The sequence below is a fragment of the Eubalaena glacialis genome, chromosome X (genome assembly GCF_028564815.1).
Source record: "Eubalaena glacialis isolate mEubGla1 chromosome X, mEubGla1.1.hap2.+ XY, whole genome shotgun sequence".
Taxonomy (NCBI): domain Eukaryota; kingdom Metazoa; phylum Chordata; class Mammalia; order Artiodactyla; family Balaenidae; genus Eubalaena; species Eubalaena glacialis.
Genome location: NC_083736.1, coordinates 137,351,805 through 137,377,998, shown reverse-complemented (window position 1 = coordinate 137,377,998; position 26,194 = coordinate 137,351,805). Strand labels below are relative to the sequence as shown.

At 65.6% G+C, this 26,194-nt stretch overlaps 1 protein-coding gene across 2 annotated transcripts; it reads left to right on the top strand.

Annotated features, from left to right (window-relative positions):
• The first annotated feature begins 595 nt into the window (after positions 1 to 595).
• FLNA (filamin A) lies at positions 596 to 26,194 on the top strand. 2 transcript variants are annotated; one of them, XM_061179247.1, is made up of 48 exons: positions 596 to 695; positions 3,777 to 4,264; positions 7,430 to 7,678; positions 7,784 to 7,881; positions 8,001 to 8,148; positions 8,532 to 8,650; positions 8,744 to 8,821; positions 8,913 to 9,075; positions 9,176 to 9,376; positions 9,900 to 10,037; positions 10,127 to 10,250; positions 10,368 to 10,504; positions 10,605 to 10,798; positions 10,934 to 11,047; positions 11,139 to 11,282; positions 12,011 to 12,134; positions 12,221 to 12,381; positions 12,468 to 12,558; positions 12,646 to 12,815; positions 13,089 to 13,206; positions 13,305 to 13,567; positions 13,793 to 14,390; positions 14,477 to 14,650; positions 14,736 to 14,898; positions 14,976 to 15,136; positions 15,229 to 15,399; positions 15,807 to 15,930; positions 16,020 to 16,176; positions 16,836 to 17,025; positions 17,181 to 17,204; positions 19,519 to 19,766; positions 19,849 to 19,944; positions 20,115 to 20,217; positions 20,305 to 20,445; positions 20,554 to 20,682; positions 20,878 to 21,051; positions 21,148 to 21,309; positions 21,403 to 21,606; positions 21,683 to 21,835; positions 21,952 to 22,074; positions 22,193 to 22,459; positions 22,596 to 22,733; positions 22,932 to 23,047; positions 23,574 to 23,706; positions 24,482 to 24,658; positions 24,823 to 25,041; positions 25,126 to 25,329; positions 25,707 to 26,194. In XM_061179247.1, the coding sequence occupies exons 2-48, from the start codon at positions 3,892 to 3,894 to the stop codon at positions 25,892 to 25,894; spliced, it is 7,944 nt and encodes a 2,647-aa protein (XP_061035230.1). In that variant the 5' UTR covers positions 596 to 695; positions 3,777 to 3,891; the 3' UTR covers positions 25,895 to 26,194. The 2 variants fall into 2 exon arrangements, with proteins under 2 accessions (XP_061035230.1, XP_061035231.1); XM_061179248.1 differs by lacking the exon at positions 17,181 to 17,204.

Genomic DNA, 26,194 nt, shown 5'->3' with positions numbered 1-26,194 from the left:
GGCTCCTCGGCGACACCCCGCTGTACGCGCCCAGAGCTCAGCACTGCACCTAATCATGCTCCTGAGAATTCAGAACATTTCTATTGCTCGCTCCCAGGCCAGGCCTGGCGCCCATCAGGGGCCGAATCAGTGGTAGCCAGGACGCTGGCTCATCACGGGGCTCGGGTCCCTGCCCCGGTGCGGACTTCCGGGAGGTAGGCGCTCAGTGAGCACCTGCAAGCGCCCGTCGCCCCCCACCCCCAAGGGCAGAATCAAACTTGTCTGGACAGCCCAGGCTCGGGGCAAAGGCGGGGGGCCGTGACTGTGGGCGGCTCCCTGGAGGAGGTGGCCTTTGCTGCTGGGCTGAGACGCAGGCCCTGCAGACCCCTTGGGCGCGCCCCTCCCCTCGCTGGACGGTGAGCTCATCGGGGGTGGGGGGGCGTCGCCGGCGGCCCGGGCGCCTGAGCTCACGGCGCGCCCCCGCGGCGCCCCGCCACCCCCGCTCCTGGGCGATTTTACCAATTAAGGCTTTCTCGCCGGGCCGGGCCGGGCGCGGGGCGGGGGTGCGGCAAACAAGAAGGCGGGCGGCGGCGGCCCATTCGCGTGGAGGCGCGCGGCGCGCAGCGGACTCCAACGGAGCCCCGAGGCGCTCGGCGCGGGCTCTAGGACCGGCCAGGCGCCACCCCGCGGTCGCCGGCCGCCCGCAGGGACAGCAGGTGAGGCCTCCGAGGCGGGCACCGAGTGGGACGGTCACCGAGCTGCTCGCGGAGCGGGAGCCCAGGGCCAGGTGCAGCCGGGTGCGTGAGCGCAGCCGCCTTCCCTGGTTTCCCCGGGGAATCTATGTGTGTGCCCAGGAGTGTGGGAGCCGAAAGCCACGGTGGGTCCCTGAGAGAGAGGGTGTCTGAGCGTTTGGCAGGATATGGGCTCTCGTGGGTGCCCGTGAGCGGGTCACTGCATGACTGTCCAGGAAGGCAAGGCCCTGAAAGCAGGACATTGTGTGGGCTGAGCGCGAGTGACCACCTGGAAGGACACTTCGCAGCCAGTATGCCCCCTGGGAGGGCGACAGTGGGTACCTCAGTGACACCAGTCCTCTGGGCACCAACTGCCTTGGGTACATGGGGGCTGGCTCCTGGGCTGCTGTGCTCCGCGGGGACCCGGGTGGGAGGGTGGCCAGGCCAGATTCTCAGGCTGCGCCCTGTCCCAGGTTGGCTCTGAGCTAGATGTTCACACCAGCCAGGATGTGAGCGGCAGGGTCCCCAGATTCCCATGCCACCTGGTCCAGGAGAAGCAGGTGAAGTCCGCTGGCAGACCCACCTGCGTGTGCTCCAGGCAGCACTGTCGAAGTGGGAACTCAGGACTTGAGTGCTGTCACCTGCTGCACCTGGACTTGCCTGAGCAGCCCCTCCTGCCACTCTTCGGCTTTCTTCATCAGCCGAGGCACTCCTGTGGGAGGGCCTGGCCTGGGGTCTGAGGGCAGGAGTGGGGTGGGAGGCGGGGTGTGTCTAACATCCAAGAATCTACTCCAAATAAGGGAAAATATGAAAGAGCTGGATTTTGGCTTGCAAGGACTGCCCGATCTGGGGGCTTTGGGATGGGGCGCCACCTGGTGGTGATACTATGTCCCCTAGGGACAAGAACCCTCTACACCCCCATCACTTATCGCCCCCAAATAGGGAAAGCCTAGGGCTGGAAGCCAGGGCACCCAGCTTCTGTCCCCCTTTCTGCTGGAGCCGGCTTCTGGTCGCTTACTCTGACCCAGTTTCCCTGCTCTCTGAAGATTAAGGAATGAACACAGATGACCCAATTGGATGGCAGTTATGGAGTGAAAATCAATTCTTGGCGTAATTCTGTCCTTGGGAACTTGCTTTCCAGTGGGGCAGGGGAATCAGAAGAACAACTCTCACCCCCTCTTGAATGGGGCCTGGTAGGGAGGGGTCCACACGGGTCCCCCTCTACAGCTCTCTCTCCCACCTCCATCCCAGTTCCCAGACACCGCGGTGTGGAGTTTTGTGCACGTGTGTCTGAAAGTGGTCAGGAGTGGACAGTGCACAGGAGGTGAGCCTCAGACTGAAAAACATCATTTGGACCCCATACCACCACCACTGGTGAGGAAAAACCAGTGGGGTGACAGGCAGCCCCTAAGCGAGCATGCTGGAGGGCAGGGGAGATGCCCGTGGGGACTGCAGCCCCACTGTGGGTGATGCAGACACCAGGGCTGTGCAAGAGTCAACCATATTTGGGCATGACGTGCTGGCTGACCCAGGGCCTCCTCTCCCACTGGTCTTTAGCAGATAACTTAATTACTGCTAGTCTGCAGGTCAATCTAAGAATCAAGCAGGAGGGACAGAGACATGCCCTTCTGGAAAAAAAGATGTAAAGAAGGGAACATCCTGGAGAGGGGAGGTACACAGGACTGGGGGAAGTGAGTCCACTCTGGTGACAAAGCCATGAGTAAGCTGGCTTCTCTTCACTGAGGAGGGTGGCAGTGAATGTCCCAACAGGCCTCTTGCCCCTGTGCCTTTGCCGGTCAATGTCTCCCCACAGTGACCTCCCACGGTCTCCAGTTATCTACCAGAAAATTAATTTTGAGCAAATATCTCCCCATTGCCCTGGAGACACCATCCCGGCTCCCCAGCAGGCCTTGGCAGCCTTCCGTGGTTTGCCCCCTTCGGTCCCCTGGCCCCCCTGTCCTGGGGGCCCGCTCTGCACTACCACGGCCCCGAAGCCCACCGAGACCCAGGTGCTCAGAGCCCACCAAGTCTTACTGGAACCCCGGAGCAGGTCCCTCTGAGTCTGGAAGCCCCCACCCCCGCCCCCCGCCGCTGCCTGGCCGCTGGTCACACTGGGCTCAGGGGCCATTCCGACAGGAGACGAAGCCCCTCCCGCCCCAGGTGGACAGCGGGTGGGTGAGGCGGGCACTCGCTGTCTCTGCATGCATCACACGGCGCCCTGTGCCAGTGCGCATCGGCACGCCCGGGCCCCTTCCAAGGCTGCTGGCTCCTGGAGTGCCGGTGGCCTCCTGGCCCAGTGCCCCATTTCCTCCCGGGTGGAGCGGGGAGGGAGGGAGGCGGTGGGGACCGGCGGGGCGCAGGTGCGCAGGCCAGGCCCTGCAGAGCGGGAAGGCGGGCTGGGGCAGGGGGTCTGGGGGTCTGCGGGGGCGGCCTAGGGTTCGGGCGCTACGGGCTTCCCTGGCGTGGCGCACGCGCGCAAAGCGCTGCCAGCAGCGCCTGGCCCAGACCTGCGCTCTCCAAGGGCTCGCCCTTCAGATCGGGCCCCTTCCCGCTGCTGCTGCTGCTGCTGCTGCTGCTGCTGCTGCCGCCGGGGCGGCCGGCTGGGGCGCGTCCAGGGAACCCCAAGCGCCGGAGCTCGGGGGAGAGGGGACGGCGGGGGGCTGCGGGGACCGAGCGGAGTCCACGTGACTCAGGGAGGGCGAGCCACCCCACCCCCCGCAGGGGCCTTGGGGAAGGAAAGTCCCTTGTATGGTGTGCCCGCTGGAAGCCAAGCGGTCCAGCGCCAGACGCTGTTCAGCCTTTCCTCGCTGCAGCGTTTCCTGCAGCGCAGGAGGGAGATCGCAGGACTTGAGCGCATCCTTGCCCGCTATGGGGCCCAACAACCCTTCCCGGAGCCTGGGGGTCGGGTCGAAATCGCCTGGGCGGGGGGACTCAGGGGGGCATTCCAACGGGTGGGGTGGGGCGGGGCGGGCACGGCCCGAAGCCCCACCCACGGTCACGCCCCGATGTGACTCCGCCTCCCAGCCCCGCCCCCGCCCGCATTTAAAGGGCTCGCTCTCTCCGCAGCGCAACCTCTGCTGTCTGCATCGCCCCGCGCTCGCTGAGGTGCCTGCGACTTTAATTAAAGGGCCGTCCCCTCGCTTGGGCTGCAGCACCGCCCCTCGGCTCCTCGCGCCTCAAAATGAGTAGCTCCCACTCCCGGGCGGGCCAGAGCGCTGCGGGCGCGGCTCCGGGCAGTGGCGCCGACACGCGAGACGCCGAGATGCCGGCCACCGAGAAGGACCTGGCGGAGGATGCGCCGTGGAAGAAGATCCAGCAGAACACATTCACGCGTTGGTGCAACGAGCACCTCAAGTGCGTGAGCAAGCGCATCGCCAACCTGCAGACGGACCTGAGCGACGGGCTGCGGCTTATCGCGCTGCTCGAGGTGCTCAGCCAGAAGAAGATGCACCGCAAGCACAACCAGAGGCCCACCTTCCGCCAGATGCAGCTCGAGAATGTGTCGGTGGCGCTCGAGTTCCTGGAGCGTGAGAGCATCAAGCTCGTGTCCATCGGTGAGGGCGCGGGCCGCCCGGTGGCGCTGGGAGGCGAGGGAGGGGGGCTCCGCGCGTCCTCCCATCTTCCCCGGGCCGACCCCTCGCAGACACCCCCCCTAAGCTGTGGCGCTGCCCCGGGAGTCCCCGGGGCCGCCCAGCTCCGTGTGGGCCTCGAGAACAAAGGCTCGCAGGCCGGCGGTGCGTGCGGACCGCTATGCGCCCCCGCCCGCCTGTCCCCGGCTGGCCCACGCCCAGGCTGAGCTCACATCCTCCACAGGCCGCGCCCCCGCCGCTGCGCCCGCGGTGGGAGAGGGCCTGGGGGGGCGGGCACTGGCCAAGCTCTGGCCGTGCGCCTAGTGCCCCATCTCTAACGAGGGGGAGGCCGGGGCTCTCCACCCCCTACAGCAGTTTGGAGAGGGCCCTCTGGGCTTCAGGCACCCCTGTGGTTCCTTAAACAGGGGGTTGGAGCTTGTGGGTCCCATTGTCTAGTGCCCTCCAGTGAAGATGGCTCATACCCCAAGTTTAGATCTCCTTTCGGGAACTAGGGGGCCAGAGAGGGCCATAGCTAGCAAAACAGCACCCGAGATGGGTTTGGGCGCTGGCCAGTGAAGGGAGCTGGCTTGTAGTCACTTAGATACCCAGTTACTGTCGAGCTTGTGCCAAACGCTTGCCTCCATGTAGGACTTGCTTTCCTGCATCTAGAATATGCAGGAGTTGTTTGGGAGGTACTCCAGCATGTGCTGGGCTCGCTGCCAGCCCAGTGTTTGTGTCACCGGGCTGGTGAGGCTGGCCTTGATCGGGCCTACTGCATCATCCCAGGCACTTCGGCGATGAGAGCCACACAGGGACAGGCACCAGAGCTGGCGACTTCGGGGGGCGGGGAGACGCGACAGGGAGAGGAGGGGCACGAGCTTTCTTTCCTTCAGAATCGAAAGAGGCCTTCCAGTTGTCCCTACAGCCCTGGCCCGGTCCATGCTGAGCCTGAGAAAAGGAGGGACCGAGACTCAGGTGCCCCCAACCACTCAGGGCAGGTCTCAAGGGCCCCACCTCTTTCTCTGGAATGCAAGTCGAGGCCGAGGCCCACCCCCCAGTCCCAGCCTCAGTCTAGCCAAGCTGAGTCATCTCTGAGCCTTGGGTGGGGGGGCAACCGGATGTGGGGAGGCGGGCCACACCCCAATTGTCTGGGGGGGGGTCTCCTCCTCCCCCCTCCCTCCTTCTCCTCCTCTTGTGAGCTGGCTGGAGCAGGCCTAGTTCCCAGAGCTTTGCCATATAAGGCAAAAAAATGTTGGAAAGCAGCAGTGATTAGGGGAGGGAGGGGGCAGGCTGGCCCCGGGGGCTGGGGAGAGGGGGTGGGATGGGGCGGGGCCATCCAGCCAGTCAGTCTCTCAACTCTGAGCCGGGTCCTTCCCTCTTTTGTGAGGTGGAGGGCGGGCCTAGGCCAGCCTCCTGTGGACCCGGGTGGGGAGGACCCAGCCCCAGCCCCAGCCCCGTGATGGCTGATGAGCTGGGCCTTGTGTTTCCCCTCGTGGGTCACAGTGGACCTCGGGCCTGCTGAGGGCTTGTGCTAGACTCAGGGTTCTGCGGGAGGGAGCCTGGCGGGAAGGCCCGGCTGCTCCTGTGCCCTTGGTCTTGTCTGAACCTTCCAGTCACCCCTAGCCTGAAGCCCCCGCTCCACCCTCCTACCTGCCATTTGGGGACAGTGCAAGGCAGTGGTGAGGGACCGGGACCAGCCCCAGTCTAGGAGCAGGAAGGCCGCTCTGCTTTGAGTGGCATTGAGCTGGTCCGCAAGGTGCTGCCCGCTGGATTCAGAGGCTATCTGCCATTGATGGCCCTTTTGGTGGCGTCCATCCCCTTCTCCCCACCCCTAAGTTGACTCACTAGACAAGTATTTTCTACTGATTGTTGGGGAAGGGTAGGTGGAACACGCCAGCAGGGATTCCAAAGATGAGCGGCCCTCCTGAGTTCTCAGAGCACCCCCCCCGGCCCCCCCCCCCGCCATCGCTTGAGGAGGCTGAGACCCAGAAGGGCCTTGGGTGGGGCTCAGAGCCCAGAGGGATTGCCATGGTGATGGGGTGCAGGGTGCCCGCCCTAACCACTTCCCCTGTGGTGAGCTTGGCGGCCACCAGCCTGCAGCCCAGTGGCCCGTTAGGTGGCGAGGAGGGCGGGCAGCAGCTGAGCAGGCTCTGCTGAGGCAGCGGGACTTGGGGACCCCACCCATGACCTCTGCCACCCAGGCTCCCAAGCTGGGCCCTGAGCGCCCAACCCAGGCTCACTGGCTCCGCCCTTCCCCTTCGGGCTGGGTGAGGGGGCCCCTGGAATGTGTCCTGCCCGTCATCCTGGCTGGCAGGCCATCCCTGCCGGGCCCCAGTGAGTCAGGGCCATGCAGCCCAACCACTGGTTCCTTGGGGCTCCCAGCCCCTCCCCCTGCGCCAGGGCTGCTGCCCAACTCCCAGCCTGGCTCTGTTGGGGGAGGGGGAGCACTAAGGCAGTGGGGGGGCGGGGCTCACACCCTCCACCCAAAGGGTCCCTTGCCCAACGCCTCCGCTTCCCCGGCCTCATGCCATCCACCCGCCCCCGCGACCCCAGGGCAGCAGCCGTATTTCCCAACCTCTCCGCCCGCCTGCCTTCCTCTTTCTCAGTGCCAGGTCAGGGGCCCTGGCGTGGCGTCAAGGGCCTGGGGCCCGGCTGCTCCTCCTACCCCTTTCCTGGAGATCCCTGGGGATGGGCGTTGGGCCCCTGCAAAGCACTCATCCCACTCACTCTCCAGAGCCACCTTTGGGGAAGGGGGCTCCTCCCCAGGCCTCCCCTGGCCCTGTCTGCTGCCTAGGTCTGTCTCCTGTCCTTCCTCTGGGTCCCCACGGCCCCAGGGCTTCCAGCAATGCCCCCTCATTGTGCTGTATTGTCACCATGTGTCTACAGGTGTTTGGCCTCCGAACCTCCTTCACACCCCCAAAGGGGCCCTGGGCAGAAAGGGCCCCGACCCACACCCCACCCTGCCCCACGGGGGCCTCTGCCTCCTCCCTGGGGCCTGCTGTGCTGCCACATTCCCCAGTGCCTGGGAGTGGCCTGACACCCTGAACGTGCGCCACCCCCCAAAGCCACGTGTGCGTGTGTGTGCGCGCATGCACGGGGACTCCCGGGTCGGCCCTGCCCGCCCAGCGCTGCCACTCGTTCCCCTTACAGACAGCAAGGCCATCGTGGACGGGAACCTCAAGCTGATCTTGGGCCTCATCTGGACCCTGATCCTGCACTACTCCATCTCCATGCCCATGTGGGACGAGGAGGAGGACGAGGAGACCAAGAAACAGACACCCAAGCAGAGGCTCCTGGGCTGGATCCAGAACAAGCTGCCGCAGCTGCCCATCACCAACTTCAGCCGGGACTGGCAGAGTGGCAGGGCCCTGGGCGCCCTTGTCGACAGCTGTGCCCCGGGTGAGGGGCATCGGGGGGGCCGGGGCCGCCTGTAGGGGGGTGGAGGGGGTGGCCTGCAGCCAGGTCTTGTGGCCCCCCAGACTCATGGCCTTCCTTGCCCCGCAGGCCTGTGCCCTGACTGGGATTCCTGGGATGCCAGCAAGCCCGTGAACAACGCGAGGGAAGCCATGCAGCAGGCCGACGACTGGCTGGGCATCCCTCAGGTACGCTCCGCCGGGCCAACCGGGGCCGCCTGGGGGCCGAGGTCCCAGTGCGGGGAGGTGGCGCGTCCCAGGACCCTGAGGCTTGGAGGCCAACTGGCTCCTTTTTCTGCGCGTGACAGGTGATCACCCCTGAGGAGATCGTGGACCCCAATGTGGATGAGCACTCCGTCATGACCTACCTGTCCCAGTTCCCCAAGGCCAAGCTGAAACCAGGGGCTCCCCTGCGGCCCAAACTGAACCCGAAGAAAGCCCGAGCCTACGGGCCAGGTGAGAGAGCCGGGCGGGGGGTCCTCCTGCAAGGTGCCCTCCTCCCTGAACGTGAGCTCCCGGGGAGTCTGCAGTCACGTGGCTGCCGGGTTATCAAATGCCCCCCGTGAGTCAGACAGGAGTGGGTCAGGGCTGGTCAAAACTGGCCACTGGCTCTGTGTTCCCCCCGCCACACCAGCCCGAGGCAAACTCAAGCCAGCGTTCTAGAAAACAGGCCCAGGCCTGTCCCACGGCAGGAGCGCAGCTGGGGCTGAAGGCCGGGTTCTGCTCGCTGGGGTGTACACCGAACTGACTCACCCCGTTCCGAACGGCCTGATGGGGCTGCGGTGGGGGTGCGCCAGCCCTCACAGCCAGCCTGTGGCTTCCCCCCCATCCCCGGGCAGGCATCGAGCCCACAGGCAACATGGTGAAGAAGCGGGCAGAGTTCACCGTGGAGACCAGAAGCGCCGGGCAGGGAGAGGTGCTGGTGTACGTGGAGGACCCAGCCGGGCACCAGGAGGAGGTAGGGCGGCCGGCAGGCAGGGCAGGGCGCTGCCGGGCCCCCGCGTGGAGGGGCCGCTCTGAGCAACGGCTCACGGACTCCTTCCCACCCTAGGCAAAGGTGACCGCCAATAACGACAAGAACCGTACCTTCTCTGTCTGGTATGTCCCCGAGGTGACGGGGACTCACAAGGTGAGCCCTCAGCCCAAGGGGAGGCCAGTGGCGAGGGCAGTGGCGAGGGCGCCCCAACCCTGCCCTCACGGTGCGCCCCTCCTGGGAACAGGTCACCGTGCTCTTTGCCGGCCAGCACATCGCCAAGAGCCCCTTCGAGGTGTATGTGGACAAGTCCCAGGGAGATGCCAGCAAAGTGACGGCCCAGGGCCCTGGCCTGGAGCCCAGCGGCAACATCGCCAACAAGACCACCTACTTTGAGATCTTCACGGCGGGTGAGGGGAGGGTGCCGAGGCCGGCAGGTCTGGGGAAAGAGCTGCGGGGGCGCGGGAGCGGCCTGGAGGCTCCGGGATCTGAGCCGATGCCTCCCGACAGGAGCGGGGACAGGCGAGGTGGAAGTGGTGATCCAGGACCCCGCAGGACGGAAGGGTACCGTGGAGCCTCAGCTGGAGGCCCGGGGCGACAGCACGTATCGCTGCAGCTACCAGCCCACCATGGAGGGCGTCCACACGGTGCATGTCACCTTCGCTGGTGTGCCCATCCCTCGCAGCCCCTACACTGTCACTGTTGGCCAAGGTAGGCCAGTCCCGGCCGCCCCCCGCTGGGCACAGCTCCAGCCCTGCGGTCTTGGAGGGGGGCAGCCGGGCAGGTCCCGTTCCAGCCCCCGCCCCGGCTCCCTGGGCTTCTGTACTTCCACTGTGCGGGCGCACTCTTTCTGGCCCGGCTGGGACCCTCCTCCTCCTCCTCCTCTCGCCCTCTCCGTCTCTCTCTCTCTCCACGCTTTCACCTTCGGAAGAGCTCGCTCCAGCTGTCTAGAAACCTGCTGCTCTCTGCTCTGCCCACAGGGTCAACGGTACTTGGATCTGTCTTCCTAGGGGCGGGTAGGCGGGGGGCTGGGGGCTGGCGTGGCTGGAGCAGGTGGGAGGAGGCCTGCCATGTCCTGGCCTGGGCCACACAGGTCCTAGGGTCACGGTCCCTTCCAGTTCTTTCTTACGCGTCCCTCACCGTCCCGTGTGGCCCGATGGCCCAGCCTTGTGGGAGCAAGGGAGGGGTCGCCCAGCGCCAGCTCCCAGCAGCTCAGCCAGCCCTCTGCCCACAGCTTGTAACCCAGGTGCCTGCCGCGCCGTCGGCCGGGGCCTCCAACCCAAGGGTGTGCGAGTGAAGGAGACTGCCGACTTCAAGGTGTACACGAAGGGCGCGGGCAGTGGGGAGCTGAAGGTCACCGTGAAGGGTCCCAGTAAGTTGGCCTGTGGCTGGGCTGGGGTGGGCGGTGCCGGTCCCCGGCCACCGCTGGGCAGGCCTGAGGCCCTCCCTTGTCTCCGGCAGAGGGCGAGGAGCGCGTGAAACAGAAGGACCTGGGGGATGGTGTCTATGGCTTCGAGTATTACCCCGTGGTCCCCGGCACATACACTGTCACCATCACGTGGGGCGGCCAGAACATCGGGCGCAGGTGAGGCCCCGGGCTGAGCGCTCAGAGGTGGCGCGCTCCTCCCTCTGCTGGGTTCGGGCTGGCCCCCCTCCAAGACGGGGCCCCTTGGCACTCCCCTGGGTGGCTCTCTCCTTGCAGTCCCTTCGAGGTGAAGGTGGGCACCGAGTGTGGCAATCAGAAGGTGCGGGCTTGGGGCCCCGGGCTGGAGGGCGGCGTCGTCGGCAAGTCCGCAGACTTTGTGGTGGAGGCCATTGGGGACGACGTGGGCACCCTGGGTAAGTTGGAGGCTGCGATGTGGGCACCTGGGGGCAGAGGCTGGTGAGGGCCACCCTCCCGAGGCTCCAGGGCACTGACGGAGCTGGCGGCTGTTGTCAGGCTTCTCGGTGGAGGGCCCGTCGCAGGCCAAGATCGAATGTGATGACAAGGGCGATGGCTCCTGTGATGTGCGCTACTGGCCCCAGGAGGCTGGCGAGTATGCCGTGCACGTGCTGTGCAACAGTGAGGACATCCGTCTCAGCCCCTTCATGGCCGACATCCGCGAGGCGCCCCAGGATTTCCATCCTGACAGGGTAAAGGGCGCGGGCCGCTGGGCTGGGTCTCTGGGCTTTGGGGCCCTGGGCTGGCATCGCCGGCAGCGTGCTCCTGCCACTCTGTCTTTGGAGGCCAGCACTTGGTCCCCTGAGATCTGGGTGCCCTCCCATTAGGTGAAGGCACGTGGGCCTGGATTGGAGAAGACGGGTGTGGCCGTCAACAAGCCGGCAGAGTTCACGGTGGACGCCAAGCACGGCGGGAAGGCTCCTCTCAGGGTCCAAGTCCAGGTGGGGTGCCCGTCTGTGGTGGGGGCAGGGTGGGCAGGTGCCCAGACCCGGGCACTGACCAGGAGGCCGCCCGCTCCCGCCCGCTTTCCAGGACAACGAGGGCTGCCCCGTGGAGGCAGTGGTCAAGGACAACGGCAACGGCACTTACAGCTGCTCCTACGTGCCCCGGAAGCCGGTGAAGCACACAGCCATGGTGTCCTGGGGAGGCGTCAGCATCCCCAGCAGCCCCTTCCGGGTGAGCCTGCCCTCTGCAGGCCTCAGACAGGCCTTTAGCCCACCTCCCTGGGCGCCTGCTTTGCTCTGGTACGGCCCTCTTCGATGAAACTCGCATACCGTACAGCCTACCCCTTTCAGTTAAACAACTCGCTGGTTGTGAGTAAGTTCAGAGTTGTGCGGCCATCACCACAGTCGAGGATGAGGACATTTTCACCGTCCCCCAGAGAAACTCCTCTACCCCCCAAGTGCCCCCGGCCCGAAGCAACCACTCACCCGCTTTCTGGCTGTGCGGTTTACCTTCTCTAGACATTTACTGGGGACGGACTCCCAGGCCCTGTGGCTTTTTGTGTCTGGCTGCTTTCACTCAACGTCGTGTTCGCGTTAGTTCACCCGCAGCATAGCACGAGTCAGTGCCTCCTGCTTTTCTACGGCTGAATGGTGCTCCATCGTACGGATAGACCACATGTTAGGTGTCCAGTCACTTGTTGATGGGCATTTGGGGTTTTTTCACCTTTTGGCTGTCGTGAGCAGTGCTGCCATGAACGTTCCAGTACGGGTGTTAGTGCAGACGAGCGATCTCATTGCTCTGGTTGGATAGATAGCGAAGGGTGGCGGCATTGCAGCATCGTATGGTTGCTTTACATGTCACTGTTCAAGGAGCCACCAGGCGACTCCCCAGGGTGGTCACGCCATTTTGCCCCTACTCCAGACTGGTCATGCCCCTGCACTTGCCCCCGTGCCCTGCAGGTGAATGTGGGAGCCGGCAGCCACCCAAACAAGGTCAAGGTGTACGGCCCAGGAGTGGCCAAGACGGGACTCAAGGCTCACGAGCCCACCTACTTCACTGTGGACTGCACGGAGGCCGGCCAGGGTAAGGCCCTGCCTCGAGAGCGCGGGTGGGCGAGTGGGCGAGGCGTCCCCGTGAGGCCCCAGCCTCCACTCCCTCCTCGCCCGCAGGTGACGTCAGCATCGGCATCAAGTGTGCCCCCGGCGTGGTGGGCCCCGCCGAGGCCGACATTGACTTCGACATCATCCGCAATGACAACGACACCTTCACGGTCAAGTACACACCCCGTGGGGCGGGCAGCTACACCATCATGGTCCTCTTTGCTGACCAGGTGGGTGCTGCCACTCCCGGCCCCTAACGCTGCTGGGTGTTGGGGTGCTGCTCTCCTCTCAGCCCTTCTCCTCCTGCCCCCTGCAGGCCACGCCCACCAGCCCCATCCGGGTCAAGGTGGACCCCTCCCATGACGCCAGCAAGGTGAAGGCCGAGGGCCCTGGCCTCAGTCGTACCGGTGAGGACAAGTACCCCATGGGGAGGTTGGGGAGCCCCGAGGGGGCGTGGGGCAAGGTGCCCCTACAGGGTAGCTGTGTCTCCTCAGGTGTCGAGCTTGGCAAACCCACACACTTCACGGTCAATGCCAAAGCTGCCGGCAAAGGCAAGCTGGATGTCCAGTTCTCGGGGCTGGCCAAGGGGGACGCGGTGCGTGACGTGGACCTCGTTGACCACCATGACAATACCTACACCGTCAAGTACACTCCTGTGCAGCAGGTAGCTACCTTGAGCCCCTGTGGCCGCGCCTGTCCATACACCTGCTGAGCCCGTGGGCCCCCTCACGTGGTGAGCTGGGTGGGCAGCTCTAGGGGGCTTCCCGCCCACTCTCGTTTCCCACCTGGGAGAGAGCGGGCATGGAAGTCCAGGGGGTGCAGTGGCAGAGAGAAGCCATTGTCTCTGAAGCCCCCTCCCCATGCCCAAGTTGGGAAGCCACAGGCCAGGGGGACCAGGGCCATGACCCACGACCCTGCCCTTCTGTACCCTTCCCAGGGCCCAGTGGGTGTCAGTGTCACTTACGGAGGGGATCCTATCCCCAAGAGCCCCTTCTCGGTGGCGGTGTCTCCAAGCCTGGACCTCAGCAAGATCAAGGTGTCCGGCCTGGGAGAGAGTAAGTAGTTGGGGCCTGTCACAGCCAGCCACTGAGCATGCCCCGGGGCTGCCTGGGCCCGTGTCACAGTTCTCTCCTTCCTTTCATCGTGTCAACAGAGGTGGATGTTGGCAAAGACCAGGAGTTCACAGTCAAGTCGAAGGGTGCCGGTGGCCAAGGCAAAGTGGTGTCCAAGATTGTGGGCCCCTCGGGGACAGCAGTGCCCTGCAAGGTGGAGCCAGGCCTAGGGGCTGACAACAGCGTGGTGCGTTTTGTGCCCCGTGAGGAGGGGCCCTACGAGGTCGAGGTGACCTACGACGGCGTGCCTGTGCCTGGCAGCCCCTTTTCTCTCGAAGCTGTGCCCCCCACCAAGCCTAGCAAGGTAACTGGGGCGTAGGCGCCACCCTCTCTCTTCTCCAGACTCGCCCTTGCCCCTTCTCATTTTTGTCCTTTTGAGCGGTGGCCCTGCTCAGGCCTGCCTGTGCCCGTCTGGCGGGGGAGGGGAGCCAGAACGAGAGGAGGCAGGCGGAGTCAGGCTGGGGGTCTGAGGGTCGAGGGTCAGGGAGGTGGCATGGCTTTGGCTCCTGACCTGCCCCTCCTCCCGCAGGTGAAAGCCTTTGGGCCGGGGCTGCAGGGGGGCAGCGCAGGCTCCCCTGCCCGCTTCACCATCGACACCAAGGGCGCCGGCACAGGCGGCCTGGGCCTGACAGTGGAGGGCCCCTGTGAGGCCCAGCTTGAGTGCCTGGACAACGGGGACGGCACGTGCTCCGTGTCCTACGTGCCTGCGGAGCCCGGGGACTACAACATCAACATCCTCTTCGCTGGCACCCACATCCCCGGCTCCCCGTTCAAGGCCCACGTGGTTCCCTGCTTTGACCCGTCCAAGGTCAAGTGCTCGGGCCCCGGGCTGGAGCGGGCCACCGCCGGCGAGGCGGGCCAGTTCCACGTGGACTGCTCGAGCGCAGGCAGCGCAGAGCTGACCATTGAGATCCGCTCCGAGGCGGGGCTGCCAGCCGAGGTGCACATCCAGGACCACGGCGACGGCACGCACACCATCACCTACATCCCCCTGTGCCCCGGGGCCTACACTGTCACCATCAAGTATGGCGGCCAGCCCGTGCCCAACTTCCCCAGCAAGCTGCAGGTGGAGCCCGCAGTGGACACCTCAGGCGTCCAGTGCTATGGGCCCGGGATCGAGGGCCAAGGTGAGAGGCCTCCCACCATAGGGCATGGGAGCAGGGGGGGCCGGGGCCCCTGGAGCCCTATTCTTCCTCTCCCTGCCCCCCTGCAGGCGTCTTCCGAGAAGCCACCACTGAGTTCAGTGTGGATGCCCGGGCTCTGACGCAGACCGGAGGGCCGCACGTCAAGGCTCGCGTGGCCAACCCCTCGGGCAACCTGACCGAGACCTACGTGCAGGACTGTGGCGACGGCACGTACAAAGTGGAGTACACGCCTTACGAGGAGGGTGTGTGCTGGGGCGCTGGAGGGATGGGCCAGGGGTGGGGGCAGGGCGACCTGGGCTCCTCCTGACCCAGCCTGCCCTCCTGCAGGACTCCACTCTGTGGATGTGACCTACGACGGCAGCCCTGTGCCCAGCAGCCCCTTCCAGGTGCCCGTGACCGAGGGCTGTGACCCCTCCCGAGTGCGCGTCCATGGGCCGGGCATCCAAAGCGGCACCACCAACAAGCCCAACAAGTTCACCGTGGAGACCAGGTGAGCGAGAGCCCCAGAGGCAGGGGCTGCAGTGGGCCTTGGAACCCAGGGGATAACGGGCTGTCTGTTTGGACCAGGGGAGCTGGCACAGGGGGCCTGGGCCTGGCCGTAGAGGGCCCCTCCGAGGCCAAGATGTCCTGCATGGACAACAAGGACGGCAGCTGCTCGGTCGAGTACGTCCCCTACGAGGCCGGCACCTACAGCCTGAACGTCACCTACGGCGGCCATCAAGTGCCAGGTGAGGAGGCAGGTCAGCTGGGGCCGGGCTGGGACCACCCGTCCGCCCTCCACTCTGTCTCACACAGCTGCCATCCCTCTGCCCGCCTCCAGGCAGTCCTTTCAAGGTCCCTGTGCATGATGTGACAGACGCGTCCAAGGTCAAGTGCTCTGGGCCTGGCCTGAGCCCAGGCATGGTCCGTGCCAACCTCCCTCAGTCCTTCCAGGTGGACACGAGCAAGGCCGGCGTGGCCCCGCTGCAGGTCAAAGTGCAGGGGCCCAAAGGTGAGTGTTCCTGTGCCTGGGAGCGGGGGTCAGGTCAGGAGAGTGTGGTCCTCTGAGGGAGGGAACCCAGCACATGGGGGGGGGCAGGGGGCGGGGCCAGTGGGCAGGCAGTTGACGGAGGAGCCTCAGGTGACCCCAGAGCCAGTGCCCTGGGGCAGGGGACCAAAAGGAGGTAGAAGAGACAGGACTCGGCCACTGAGCAGATGTGGCAGGCGGGAGGCAGGTAGAGCGGGCAAGGGTCTGAGATGTCACAGGGGCTCAGGGCTGTTCTGGGGACGGGCAGGTGAGGGCAAGTCGAGTCCCCCTGGGGTGAGGGCTGGGTGCGTGGCCCAGACTCGGCTTTCTAGTGTGGGGGGACTAGGGGCCCAGGGCACCGGCTAAGGCTCTGTCTGTGGGACTGGGGCCAGGCCTGGTGGAGCCAGTGGATGTGGTGGACAATGCCGATGGCACCCAGACCGTGAACTATGTGCCCAGCCGTGAGGGGCCCTACAGCATCTCGGTGCTGTATGGGGAAGAAGAGGTGCCCCGAAGGTAAGAGGCTGGGCCCTCTGCCTGTGGGGAGGGGCCTGGGCTGGGCACCAAGAGCCTTCCTGACCGCTCACAGCATCCTGGCCCAACAGCCCCTTCAAGGTCAAGGTGCTGCCTACACATGATGCCAGCAAGGTAAAGGCCAGCGGCCCCGGGCTCAACACCACTGGCGTGCCCGCCAGCCTGCCTGTGGAGTTCACCATTGACGCAAAGGACGCGGGGGAGGGCCTGCTGGCGGTCCAGATCACGGTGAGCTGGCCGCACGGGTGGCCGCCTGGTCCTGCTGTTTTGCAGCTCCGGGCACAGGGAAGGCGAGGGAGGGGAGGGGCCCAGGCTGGAGCGGGGTGCAGCGCGGGGTCCGCGGCCTGGGGCAGATGGGCCAGTCCGGCTCTCTGGTCTCCCTTAGGAGCCGTGCCAGCCAGGGCAGGCCCCCCGCCACACAGGCTTCCCCACGCACGCACTTGCTCACTTCTGATGTCACCAAAGCCCTTAGTGCCTCAGCTTTTCTGCCTGTAACATTCTCTGGGGCCAGGTATAAGGCTAGGACTCTGAGATCTTCGGGGGAGCTCGTCCTAGTGCTGGGGCAGGCCCTGGGGTAGAGGATGGGAGCTGAGAGGTCCTCGTGGGGGTAAAGCAGGATGGGCGCCAAGTCCCTGGCCCTGCCTGTTGTCACGCAGGGTGGGGAGGGGGGCCCTGGGCATTTTGGCGCTTCCCTTCTGGACCTTGCCCGTGGGGAAGTAAAGGACAGTGGTGGATGCAGGCAGCCGTCTTGGGCCATGGTGGTTGAGCGGCTCGGAGGCTGTCCCAGCAGCAGTGGTGCTTGATGCTTGGTCCTTTGAGAGGGCCTGAGGGAACCCCGGGCCTGGCTGGGCCTGGGCCAACCGCCTCCCCTGTGCTCTGCCACACAGGACCCTGAGGGCAAGCCCAAGAAGACGCACATCCAAGACAACCACGACGGCACGTACACGGTGGCCTACGTGCCAGACGTGACGGGCCGCTACACCATCCTCATCAAGTATGGTGGTGATGAGATCCCCTTCTCCCCGTACCGCGTTCGGGCCGTGCCCACTGGGGATGCCAGCAAGTGCACCGTCACAGGTGAGCCAGCCCGCCAGCGGCCACGGCGCTCAGCACGGGGCTTGGGTGTGCCTGTGTGCAAGGGCTCGCTGCTTGGGGCGGCGTGTGGGAGTGGGGGCCGCCCCCTTGAGTGACTCACCTGACCTTTCTCCTTGCTCTCTGCCCTCTCACCTCAGTGTCAATCGGAGGTCACGGGCTAGGTAAGCTGCTTGCTGGGGCCACTCCCAATGCCCCTCCTGCCCAGAGGGCAGCTTCCTTTCCTCTTCCGTGCTGATTCCCAGGACAGTTCCAGCTGCAGCTCTTGGCAGGGACAGAGGGGGGAGCTGGAGGGTTAGGGCCCAGGGGGGCCTCCGGAGCTGAGCATGAGTGCTCCGGCCCTCCCCCTCTCTGGGCCTCCGTTTCCCCATCTGAGAAGTCGGGTTGCAGCTGAGAGCTTTGGGGTGAGGTGCATCCTGAGAGGCACCCCCCTGGGGGCTCTGGGGTCTGGGGATCTTGGCTTCCCGGGGAAGTCCCGGGGGCGGGCAGCAGGCCCCTTCTTTTCACTTCCTCTTTCCGCGTCCAGGGCTCTCGCGTGGGGTCTCCCCCAAGCAGCGGGAGTCCCCGGCCCCGGCCGGATCCACAGACCCCCATCCCCACCTCCCGGGGGCCTCTGCGTCCCAGGCCGGGGGAGGTGCAGGCTGCATGAGTGGGTGGGGCTGGCTGGTAGTGCCGTAGCACCAGCGTCGACTGCTTGGGCGGCCAGCATGGCGGGGCCCGGCCCGGCCTCAGAGCCCCAAAGTGCACTCGGTGGCCCCCCTCCCCCCTCCCTCCCCCTATTCCCCAAGCAGTGACGTTATTCAGATGGTCCCCAACCAGGCACGGAGGTTCTCCTGCTCAGGCATGGGAGGGGAGAGCCAGCCCCAGCCAGGGACACCAAGAAGAGGCAACGACTACACGGGAGCCTCTGAAGGCTGTCGGCCTGGACCTTGGCCGAGGCAGCCAGGGAGAAAGTTAGAGGGTGGCTGGGGCTCCACGGCAGGGGCTCGACGACTTTGGACAGCAGGCCTCGGGGTCTGAGATGCCAGCCCTGCGTGCCTAGGGCAGGGGGTAGGGCCTGGGGGGGCAGGGGCAGGGGCAGGACTGGGCTGAGGGAGTGGTCTCGGTTTACCTGGCCACCGTGTGCAGAATGGAGACAGGGCGCCCAGCTGGGGAACCGAAGTCACTTCTGGACCAGTCGGAGGGGTGGCTTGGGCTAGGCTGCTGGTGGTGGGGCTTGAGGGGGAGCCAAATTGGGGGGGTACTTTGAGGATGGAGCAGCTGAGGGGCTGGGCGCTGGGCAGGGAAAGCGGGGAGTCGGGGCTGACCGTGAGGTTGGGGCCCGAGCTACTAGCTAGGTGGTGGGTCCAGGTTCCGAGCCAGGGAGACCAGGTGTGGCTGTGTGCGAGGTGAGGCCTCCCAGGGCAGGGGGGGCAGCAGGGGGGGCCAGGTGTAGAGCTCAGGAGAGCCGCGGAAGGCCAGCATGGAGCCCAGCAAAGTGGGAGCCCTCGGCGGACAGGAGAGTTCAGTGGCAGGCTGGCCAGGGGACCCCCTTGCACTCAGCCCTCGAGTTGGTCCGGTGCTCCCAGCTGCTTCCCCGGCAGGGGCCAGGCTCCAGAAAGCACTCGCTGCCAGGCCTCACAGCCCACAGCCCCCCGAGCCTCCACGGCTGAGCCCAGATCATAACGTCACTGTCCCTCCCCTCTCCTCGGGCACTCTGGGGCCCTGGAGGCTGCTCAGCTGCTCTGCTCTCGCCACCTCGCAGCCGTGGCTCTGGCTTGGGCCTCCTGCCCCCCTTCCCCCTGGGTGCTGCCACTGCCTGCTGCGCTGTGCTGCCTGGGTGCGAACCCTGCTGCCTACCTGCTTCCCTGCTCCCAGCTCCCTGCCTGCGCCGGGCCACGCCCGGCCGCCCCTCTCTGCAAGCCTCCGGTCGAGCGAGCGTTCTCAGTTGTCAGGAAACTCCAATTTCACCTTCAGGCCCGGGGGGCGGGGGGCGAGTGTCACGTTCCCCACGCTGCAGCAGGACTCCGCCTCACCGCGTCCGCACACGGCACTGGGGGCCGGGGCCAGGCCGCAGGGGCGAAGGCAGCCGTGGGCCCAGCCGGAACGCTGGCGCCGGTCAGCGTGGTCCACGGCGCAGGCTGAAGCCAAGTGGGCGGGGGCGGTGGCAGCAAATGCTTGTGCCCTGATGGCGGCGGTGGCCTCGTGGGCTTCCCGGCCCTTCCTTCCTCTCAGACTCCTGGGTGCCACCTGTTGGGCCTTTCCCATGTGGGGGACTCCCCCGAGACAGGACTCCCAGGCTTGAGGTGGCTCGGGGGAACCTTTCCTGCCTTCTGAGAAATCACTCACCATCCCAGCTTGGGGGGGCGGGGGCGGGAGGCCTGGCTGTGCTTGGTGGTGGCAGTAAGAGGCCTGGGCGGGCGGCAGGTGGACAGGAGTGGCCCGAGCGCCGAGCTCATGCACCGGCCCCCCCTTTGGGGACCCACCCTGCCCCACCAGGCGCTGGCATCGGCCCCACCATCCAGATTGGGGAGGAGACGGTGATCACCGTGGACACCAAGGCGGCGGGCAAAGGCAAGGTGACCTGCACCGTGTGCACACCCGACGGCTCCGAGGTGGACGTGGACGTGGTAGAGAACGAGGACGGCACCTTTGACATCTTCTATACGGCCCCCCAGCCGGGCAAATACGTCATCTGCGTGCGCTTTGGCGGCGAACACGTGCCCAACAGCCCCTTCCAAGTGACGGTCAGGAGGGGCCGTGGGTGAGGCGTCCGGGCGGGGCTCACCTGTGAGGGCAGAGTCTCCATTGTTGTGCGTTGCTCTGCAGGCTCTGGCTGGAGACCAGCCCACGGCACAGCCCCCATTACGGCCTCAGCAGCTGGCCCCACCGTACACCTACGCCCAGGGCGGCCAGCAGACCTGGGTATGGCCTGGCCCACCTCCTCCCAGCCCTAGGGGACACTCGGGGACCGGCCAGCTGGGTGTCCCGTGAGGCCCTGTTCTGCCGCCTGTTAGGAGGGACCCCAGATCCTCCCACGCGGGACTCCCTTCCCTCCTGCAGCTCCTCACTCAGGCCCTCTGTCTCCACTGCAGGCCCCAGAAAGACCCTTGGTGGGTGTCAACGGGCTGGATGTGACCAGCCTGAGGCCCTTCGACCTTGTCATCCCCTTCACCATCAAGAAGGGCGAGATCACTGGTGAGCGGGGGCGGGAAGGAGCTAGGGGGCCACAGAGGCCAGAGTGTGCCAACGGGCTGCCCTGACCCGGGCCCCACTGCCCTGCAGGGGAGGTGCGGATGCCCTCGGGCAAGGTGGCGCAGCCGGCCATCACCGACAACAAGGATGGCACCGTGACCGTGCGCTACGCACCCAGCGAGGCCGGCCTGCATGAGATGGACATCCGCTACGACAACATGCACATCCCAGGTGCGCCCCCCAGCATGCCACCACCACCTTACAGGGGCGTGGGGCTGGGGGAGGGGCTTGGGGGCAACACGAGGCCCCCATTCCACGTGGCCCCTCTTCCTGCCTCAGGAAGCCCCCTACAGTTCTACGTGGATTATGTGAACTGCGGCCACGTCACAGCCTACGGGCCTGGCCTCACCCACGGGGTGGTGAACAAGCCTGCTGTCTTCACCGTCAACACCAAGGATGCGGGAGAGGGTGAGCGGCAGCTCTCGTCTTGACCTGCCTGTGTGTCACGGGCTACTGTCATCCGGTGGGGGGCTGGACACTGGAGATGCTCCCCAGATGAGGCTCCCTGCCCCACCCCCGGCCTCTGCTTGCCCGTTGGGGCTTCTCCTCATTGGCGCAGTGTCCCTGGGCACAGTTCCCACCCTCACCCACAACTCTCTCCAGGGGGCTTGTCCCTGGCCATCGAGGGCCCATCCAAAGCAGAAATCAGCTGCACTGACAACCAGGACGGGACGTGCAGCGTCTCCTACCTGCCCGTGCTGCCTGGTGACTACAGCATCCTGGTCAAGTACAACGAGCAGCACATCCCGGGCAGCCCCTTCACGGCCAGGGTCACAGGTGGGTGATGCCCAGAGCAGTGACAAAAGGAGGCAGGTGGCAGGGTGGGTGCAGTCTCCCTCTGTGCCTGGACACACAGTGACCGTCCCCTGCCAGGTGACGACTCGATGCGCATGTCCCACCTGAAGGTGGGCTCTGCCGCTGACATCCCCATCAATATCTCGGAGACGGACCTCAGCCTGCTGACAGCCACGGTGGTGCCACCCTCGGGCCGGGAGGAGCCCTGTCTGCTGAAGCGGCTGCGCAATGGCCACGTGGGTAAGAGGCTGGGGAGCAGGGCCTTCTGGAAAGGAGGGAGGCTGGGGGTGGGGGCATGCCTTTCCCCGGCTGACAGCCCCTCCCCGCGTCCAGGGATCTCATTCGTGCCCAAGGAGACCGGGGAGCACCTGGTGCACGTGAAGAAAAATGGCCAGCATGTGGCGAGCAGCCCCATTCCAGTGGTGATCAGCCAGTCGGAGATTGGGGATGCCAGCCGCGTGCGGGTCTCAGGCCAGGGCCTCCACGAAGGCCACACCTTTGAGCCTGCAGAGTTTATCATCGACACCCGTGATGCAGGTAGGTGGTGGTGGCCTGGAAGCTGGGGTGAGACCACTGTACTTGGCCCCCTGGCTCAGGGGTGTCCCTCCCGCAGGCTATGGTGGGCTCAGCCTGTCCATCGAGGGTCCCAGCAAGGTGGACATCAACACAGAGGACCTGGAGGATGGCACATGCAGGGTCACCTACTGCCCCACGGAGCCTGGAAACTATATCATCAACATCAAGTTCGCCGACCAGCACGTGCCTGGTGAGTGAGGCACCCACGCACCTTCCCCATGGCTGGGCAACCCTCCTTGCCACGCCCCAGGGTCCACCTGCAGAACGTAACTTGTGTGGGATGTGGGTTGTGCTTTCTTCCTGCAGGCAGCCCCTTCTCCGTGAAGGTGACAGGCGAGGGCCGGGTGAAAGAGAGCATCACACGCAGGCGACGGGCCCCTTCGGTGGCTAACGTTGGCAGTCATTGTGACCTCAGCCTGAAGATCCCTGGTAGGAGCTACAGGAGCCAGGGAGGGTTCCAGGGAGTCCTAGGTGCCAGCCCGAGGTGGTCCCAAACAGGGGGGTGGGCGCTCGGTCTCCCGCTCACCAGGCTGTCCCCCACCTACAGAAATTAGCATCCAGGACATGACAGCCCAGGTGACTAGCCCATCAGGCAAGAGCCATGAGGCCGAGATCGTGGAAGGGGAGAACCATACCTACTGCATCCGCTTCGTGCCTGCTGAGATGGGCATGCACACCGTCAGCGTCAAATACAAGGGCCAGCACGTGCCTGGGAGCCCTTTCCAGTTCACCGTAGGGCCCCTGGGGGAAGGGGGAGCCCACAAGGTCCGCGCCGGGGGCCCTGGCCTGGAAAGGGCCGAAGCTGGAGTGCCAGGTAGGCCCGCTTCCCGTGGGGCTCTTGCCGCTCCTGGGCGGGGGCTGGGGGGGAGGAGGGGGCTAGCAGCCATGCTTGGCGGGGGCCGATGCCAGGGGATCAGCCCTCCGTGAGGACACACTGTACCTTCCCGCAGCTGAATTCAGCATTTGGACCAGGGAAGCTGGCGCCGGGGGCCTGGCCATTGCTGTCGAGGGCCCCAGCAAGGCCGAGATCTCCTTCGAGGACCGCAAGGATGGCTCCTGTGGCGTGGCCTATGTGGTCCAGGAGCCAGGTACTGAGACGTGGCTGGGGCTGGGAGGCAGCACCCGGGTTTGGGTGCTGGTCTGGGTCTACGCGGACAGCCCTGCCCGGCTCCCACCCTCCACCTTGAGGTCCCAGGGCCACTCAGGCTGTTTGTGGGAGGCGGCAGGCTCGAATGCTGACAGGTGGGGACCTCCCGGCACGCCCTCTGTTCTCTCTCCCTGCTCAGGTGACTACGAGGTCTCAGTCAAGTTCAACGAGGAGCACATCCCCGATAGCCCTTTTGTGGTGCCTGTGGCTTCTCCGTCTGGTGACGCCCGCCGCCTTACTGTTTCTAGTCTTCAGGTGAGGCACCGAGAGAAACCGCCCGCCTGGGGCTCCTGGGCCCGGCCAGACCAGAGCCGCCGCACAGAGCAGGCCTTGGCCCTGTGTCGAGTGACCCGCCCAGCCCAGCTCGGGGCGCCGGGCTTCTGCTCTGGCCGGGTGCAGCCCACGCTTGGGGTCGGAGGAAGTACCCCTGACCGTCGCGTGGAGTTTTTCTCGTGTCTCAGCTCTAAAGGCTTTGAACAGAAGCCTGTGCCCCTTGAGCACCAGGGCTGAGGTTTAAAGAGGGACAGCCTGCCAGGGCTGAGTGCTGCCCGCAGGGCGGGGCCACCCCCCTTCCTGCCGCCCGGTGTGTGATTGTCGAGCGTGGGTCTGGGAGCGGGGGTGTGTGCCTGTAGCTTGCTGCCCCTCGAGAATCAATGGCTCTCCCTCTTTAAACCAAGCTGGACGCCAGATGGGTAAGTGCAACCCCGTGGGCCTCCTGCTTCTGGAGCCCTGCCTTCCCTTGCCCCGCCCCAGCCCCTAACCGCGTCTGCTGTGCTTCCAGGAGTCAGGGCTAAAGGTCAACCAGCCAGCCTCTTTTGCAGTCAGCCTGAACGGGGCCAAGGGGGCGATCGATGCCAAGGTGCACAGCCCCTCAGGAGCCCTGGAGGAGTGCTATGTCACAGAGATCGACCAAGGTGAGGCCCTGTCCCTTCCCGGCCACCCAGCCGTCTGCCCTGGCCCCACTGGGAGCAGTGGGCCTCCCCTGGGCCTGGCCCACTGGCTGGAAGCAGGCTGAGAGTACAAAGGGAAGGCACAGACTCCGGAAGCAGCCGAGACAGGGCCCAGAGGCCTGGGCTCCTTCAGCCGGGCTCCTTCAGCCTTCAACTTGTGACCCAAGCCCTTGGGGATCTGGCTCAGCAGCCATGCTGCTAGGAAGGAAAACGCCTTCTGCAGGCCGTATAGTGCAGTCTCTTGAGGGAGAGACCCGAAGTCCAGTGATGGGGGCTGCCCAGGCGCCTGGAACTTGGGGACAGGCCCGGGACAGCCCCGGGGGTGGGAGGAGCTGCTCAGCCCAGTTTCACTAGTTCACAGCCTAGTCCTGCCCCTTCCCAGCTGCGTGACCTCAAGCAAGTTCCTGCCTGTCTCTGGGCCCCAGTGAACACGTGGGGGATAAGGCACTCATGGTACCCTTTGGAGAAGGAGGCATCGAGGCGGGCGTTTTGCCTACAAAAGATTCCAGTCCGAATGAGTCCTATCAGTAGCTTGGGCATCTAAAGCTTCACCCCTCAGGCTTCAGGAGGTCTGTGCAGTGGGGTGTGGGTGCCCAGCACGGTCTCCAGAAAAAGCTGAGTGGGCCCCCTAGACCTGCTGGACTCAACGCTGGCGGGCAAGGGAAGCCCCTCGCCGATGCCAGCTGCTCACTTTTGGAGGAGAGACCCCAGGCCCACAGCACGCTCCTCTGCTCCTCAGATAAGTACGCCGTGCGCTTCATCCCACGGGAGAATGGCATCTACCTGATTGATGTCAAGTTCAATGGCACCCACATCCCTGGAAGCCCCTTCAAGATCCGAGTTGGGGAGCCTGGGCATGGAGGGGACCCAGGCCTGGTGTCCGCTTACGGAGCTGGCCTGGAAGGCGGCGTCACAGGTAGGTCAGTGGGTGCAGCTTCCGGTGTGTGAACACAACTGCTCGGGTCCCTCCTCTGAGCTCTCAGTGACAACAGGAGGCGTGCGGAGGTGACAAGGCTACACTGGGGGGCTGGGGTGGGGAAACAGGCCAGGCCAGCTCTGCCTAACCTCCCGTGCCCCCAGGGAGCCCAGCTGAGTTTATTGTGAACACAAGCAATGCGGGCGCTGGTGCCCTATCGGTCACAATCGACGGGCCCTCCAAGGTGAAGATGGATTGCCAGGAGTGCCCTGAGGGCTACCGCGTCACCTACACCCCCATGGCACCCGGCAGCTACCTCATCTCCATCAAGTACGGCGGCCCCTACCACATTGGGGGCAGCCCCTTCAAGGCCAGAGTTACAGGTGAGCCTTGTACCAGACTGCTGCTACCCAACCCAGTGCGTGACACTCTGGCCACCTCTTAGCCCCGCCTGCTCTGCCCTGCAGGTCACCGTCTGGTCAGCAACCACAGCCTCCATGAGACGTCATCAGTGTTTGTGGACTCCCTGACCAAGACTGCCAGTGCCCCCCAGCATGGGGCCCCAGGCCCAGGTCCCACCGACGCCAGCAAGGTGCTGGCCAAGGGCGTGGGGCTGAGCAAGGCCTACATGGGCCAGAAGAGCAGCTTCACGGTGGACTGCAGCAAAGCAGGTGGGCGTCCAGGCCGTAGCCCGCTTCCAGAAGATGAGGCTGGAAATAAGAGCAGACAGCCAGTGCCTGGGAACACGAGAAGGGGAGTGAGGGGGCGGGAATGCCTTTGGGAGCGGGCCACTTCCAGCCTGGGCCTCCCCGCCGTCTCCTCTACCCTTCAGGAGAGTGCCCTGGAGGAGCTGGAGTTTCCTTTGCTGGTCTTGCCGGGCGGGTGGCGGTGGGGGGGTTGCTGGCAGCTCCTTAGGAAGGGCTGTCACCCCGAAACAGGCGACGAGGTGGGAAGGGGAGGATACAGGACAGGAGAAGGGAGTCAGCGCAGTCACAGCTGAGGGGAGGGACTTGGGGCCTGGCACTGAGGCCCCTTCCCCCACCCCCAGGCAACAACATGCTGCTGGTGGGGGTACACGGGCCCCGGACACCCTGCGAGGAGATCCTGGTGAAGCACGTGGGCAGCAGGCTCTACAGCGTCTCCTACCTGCTCAAGGACAAGGGGGAATACACGCTGGTGGTCAAATGGGGCGATGAGCACATCCCAGGCAGCCCCTACCGCGTCCTGGTGCCCTGAGTTGTGTGTCCGTGCCAGCCAGCAGCTCCCAGGATGAGAAGTGCCCCTGCGCCCGCCCTCCGCCACCCAAGCAGCAGCCGCCCCAGCCCTGGCCAGCCCTGGCCACCCTGTCACCGCAGCCGACCCTGCCCTGTGCTGCGCTCACCTGCCTCCACTTGGGCGAAGGAGAGGGGCGAGCGGAGGGAGCCTGCCTGTCTTCTTTGCTCCTGGGAGGGGTGAGGGGTGGGGGTCTTGCGCACAACCACCCGCTAGTTCTCTTCTCTAGCCAAGAGGAATAAAGTTCTGCTTCCATTCTCCTGA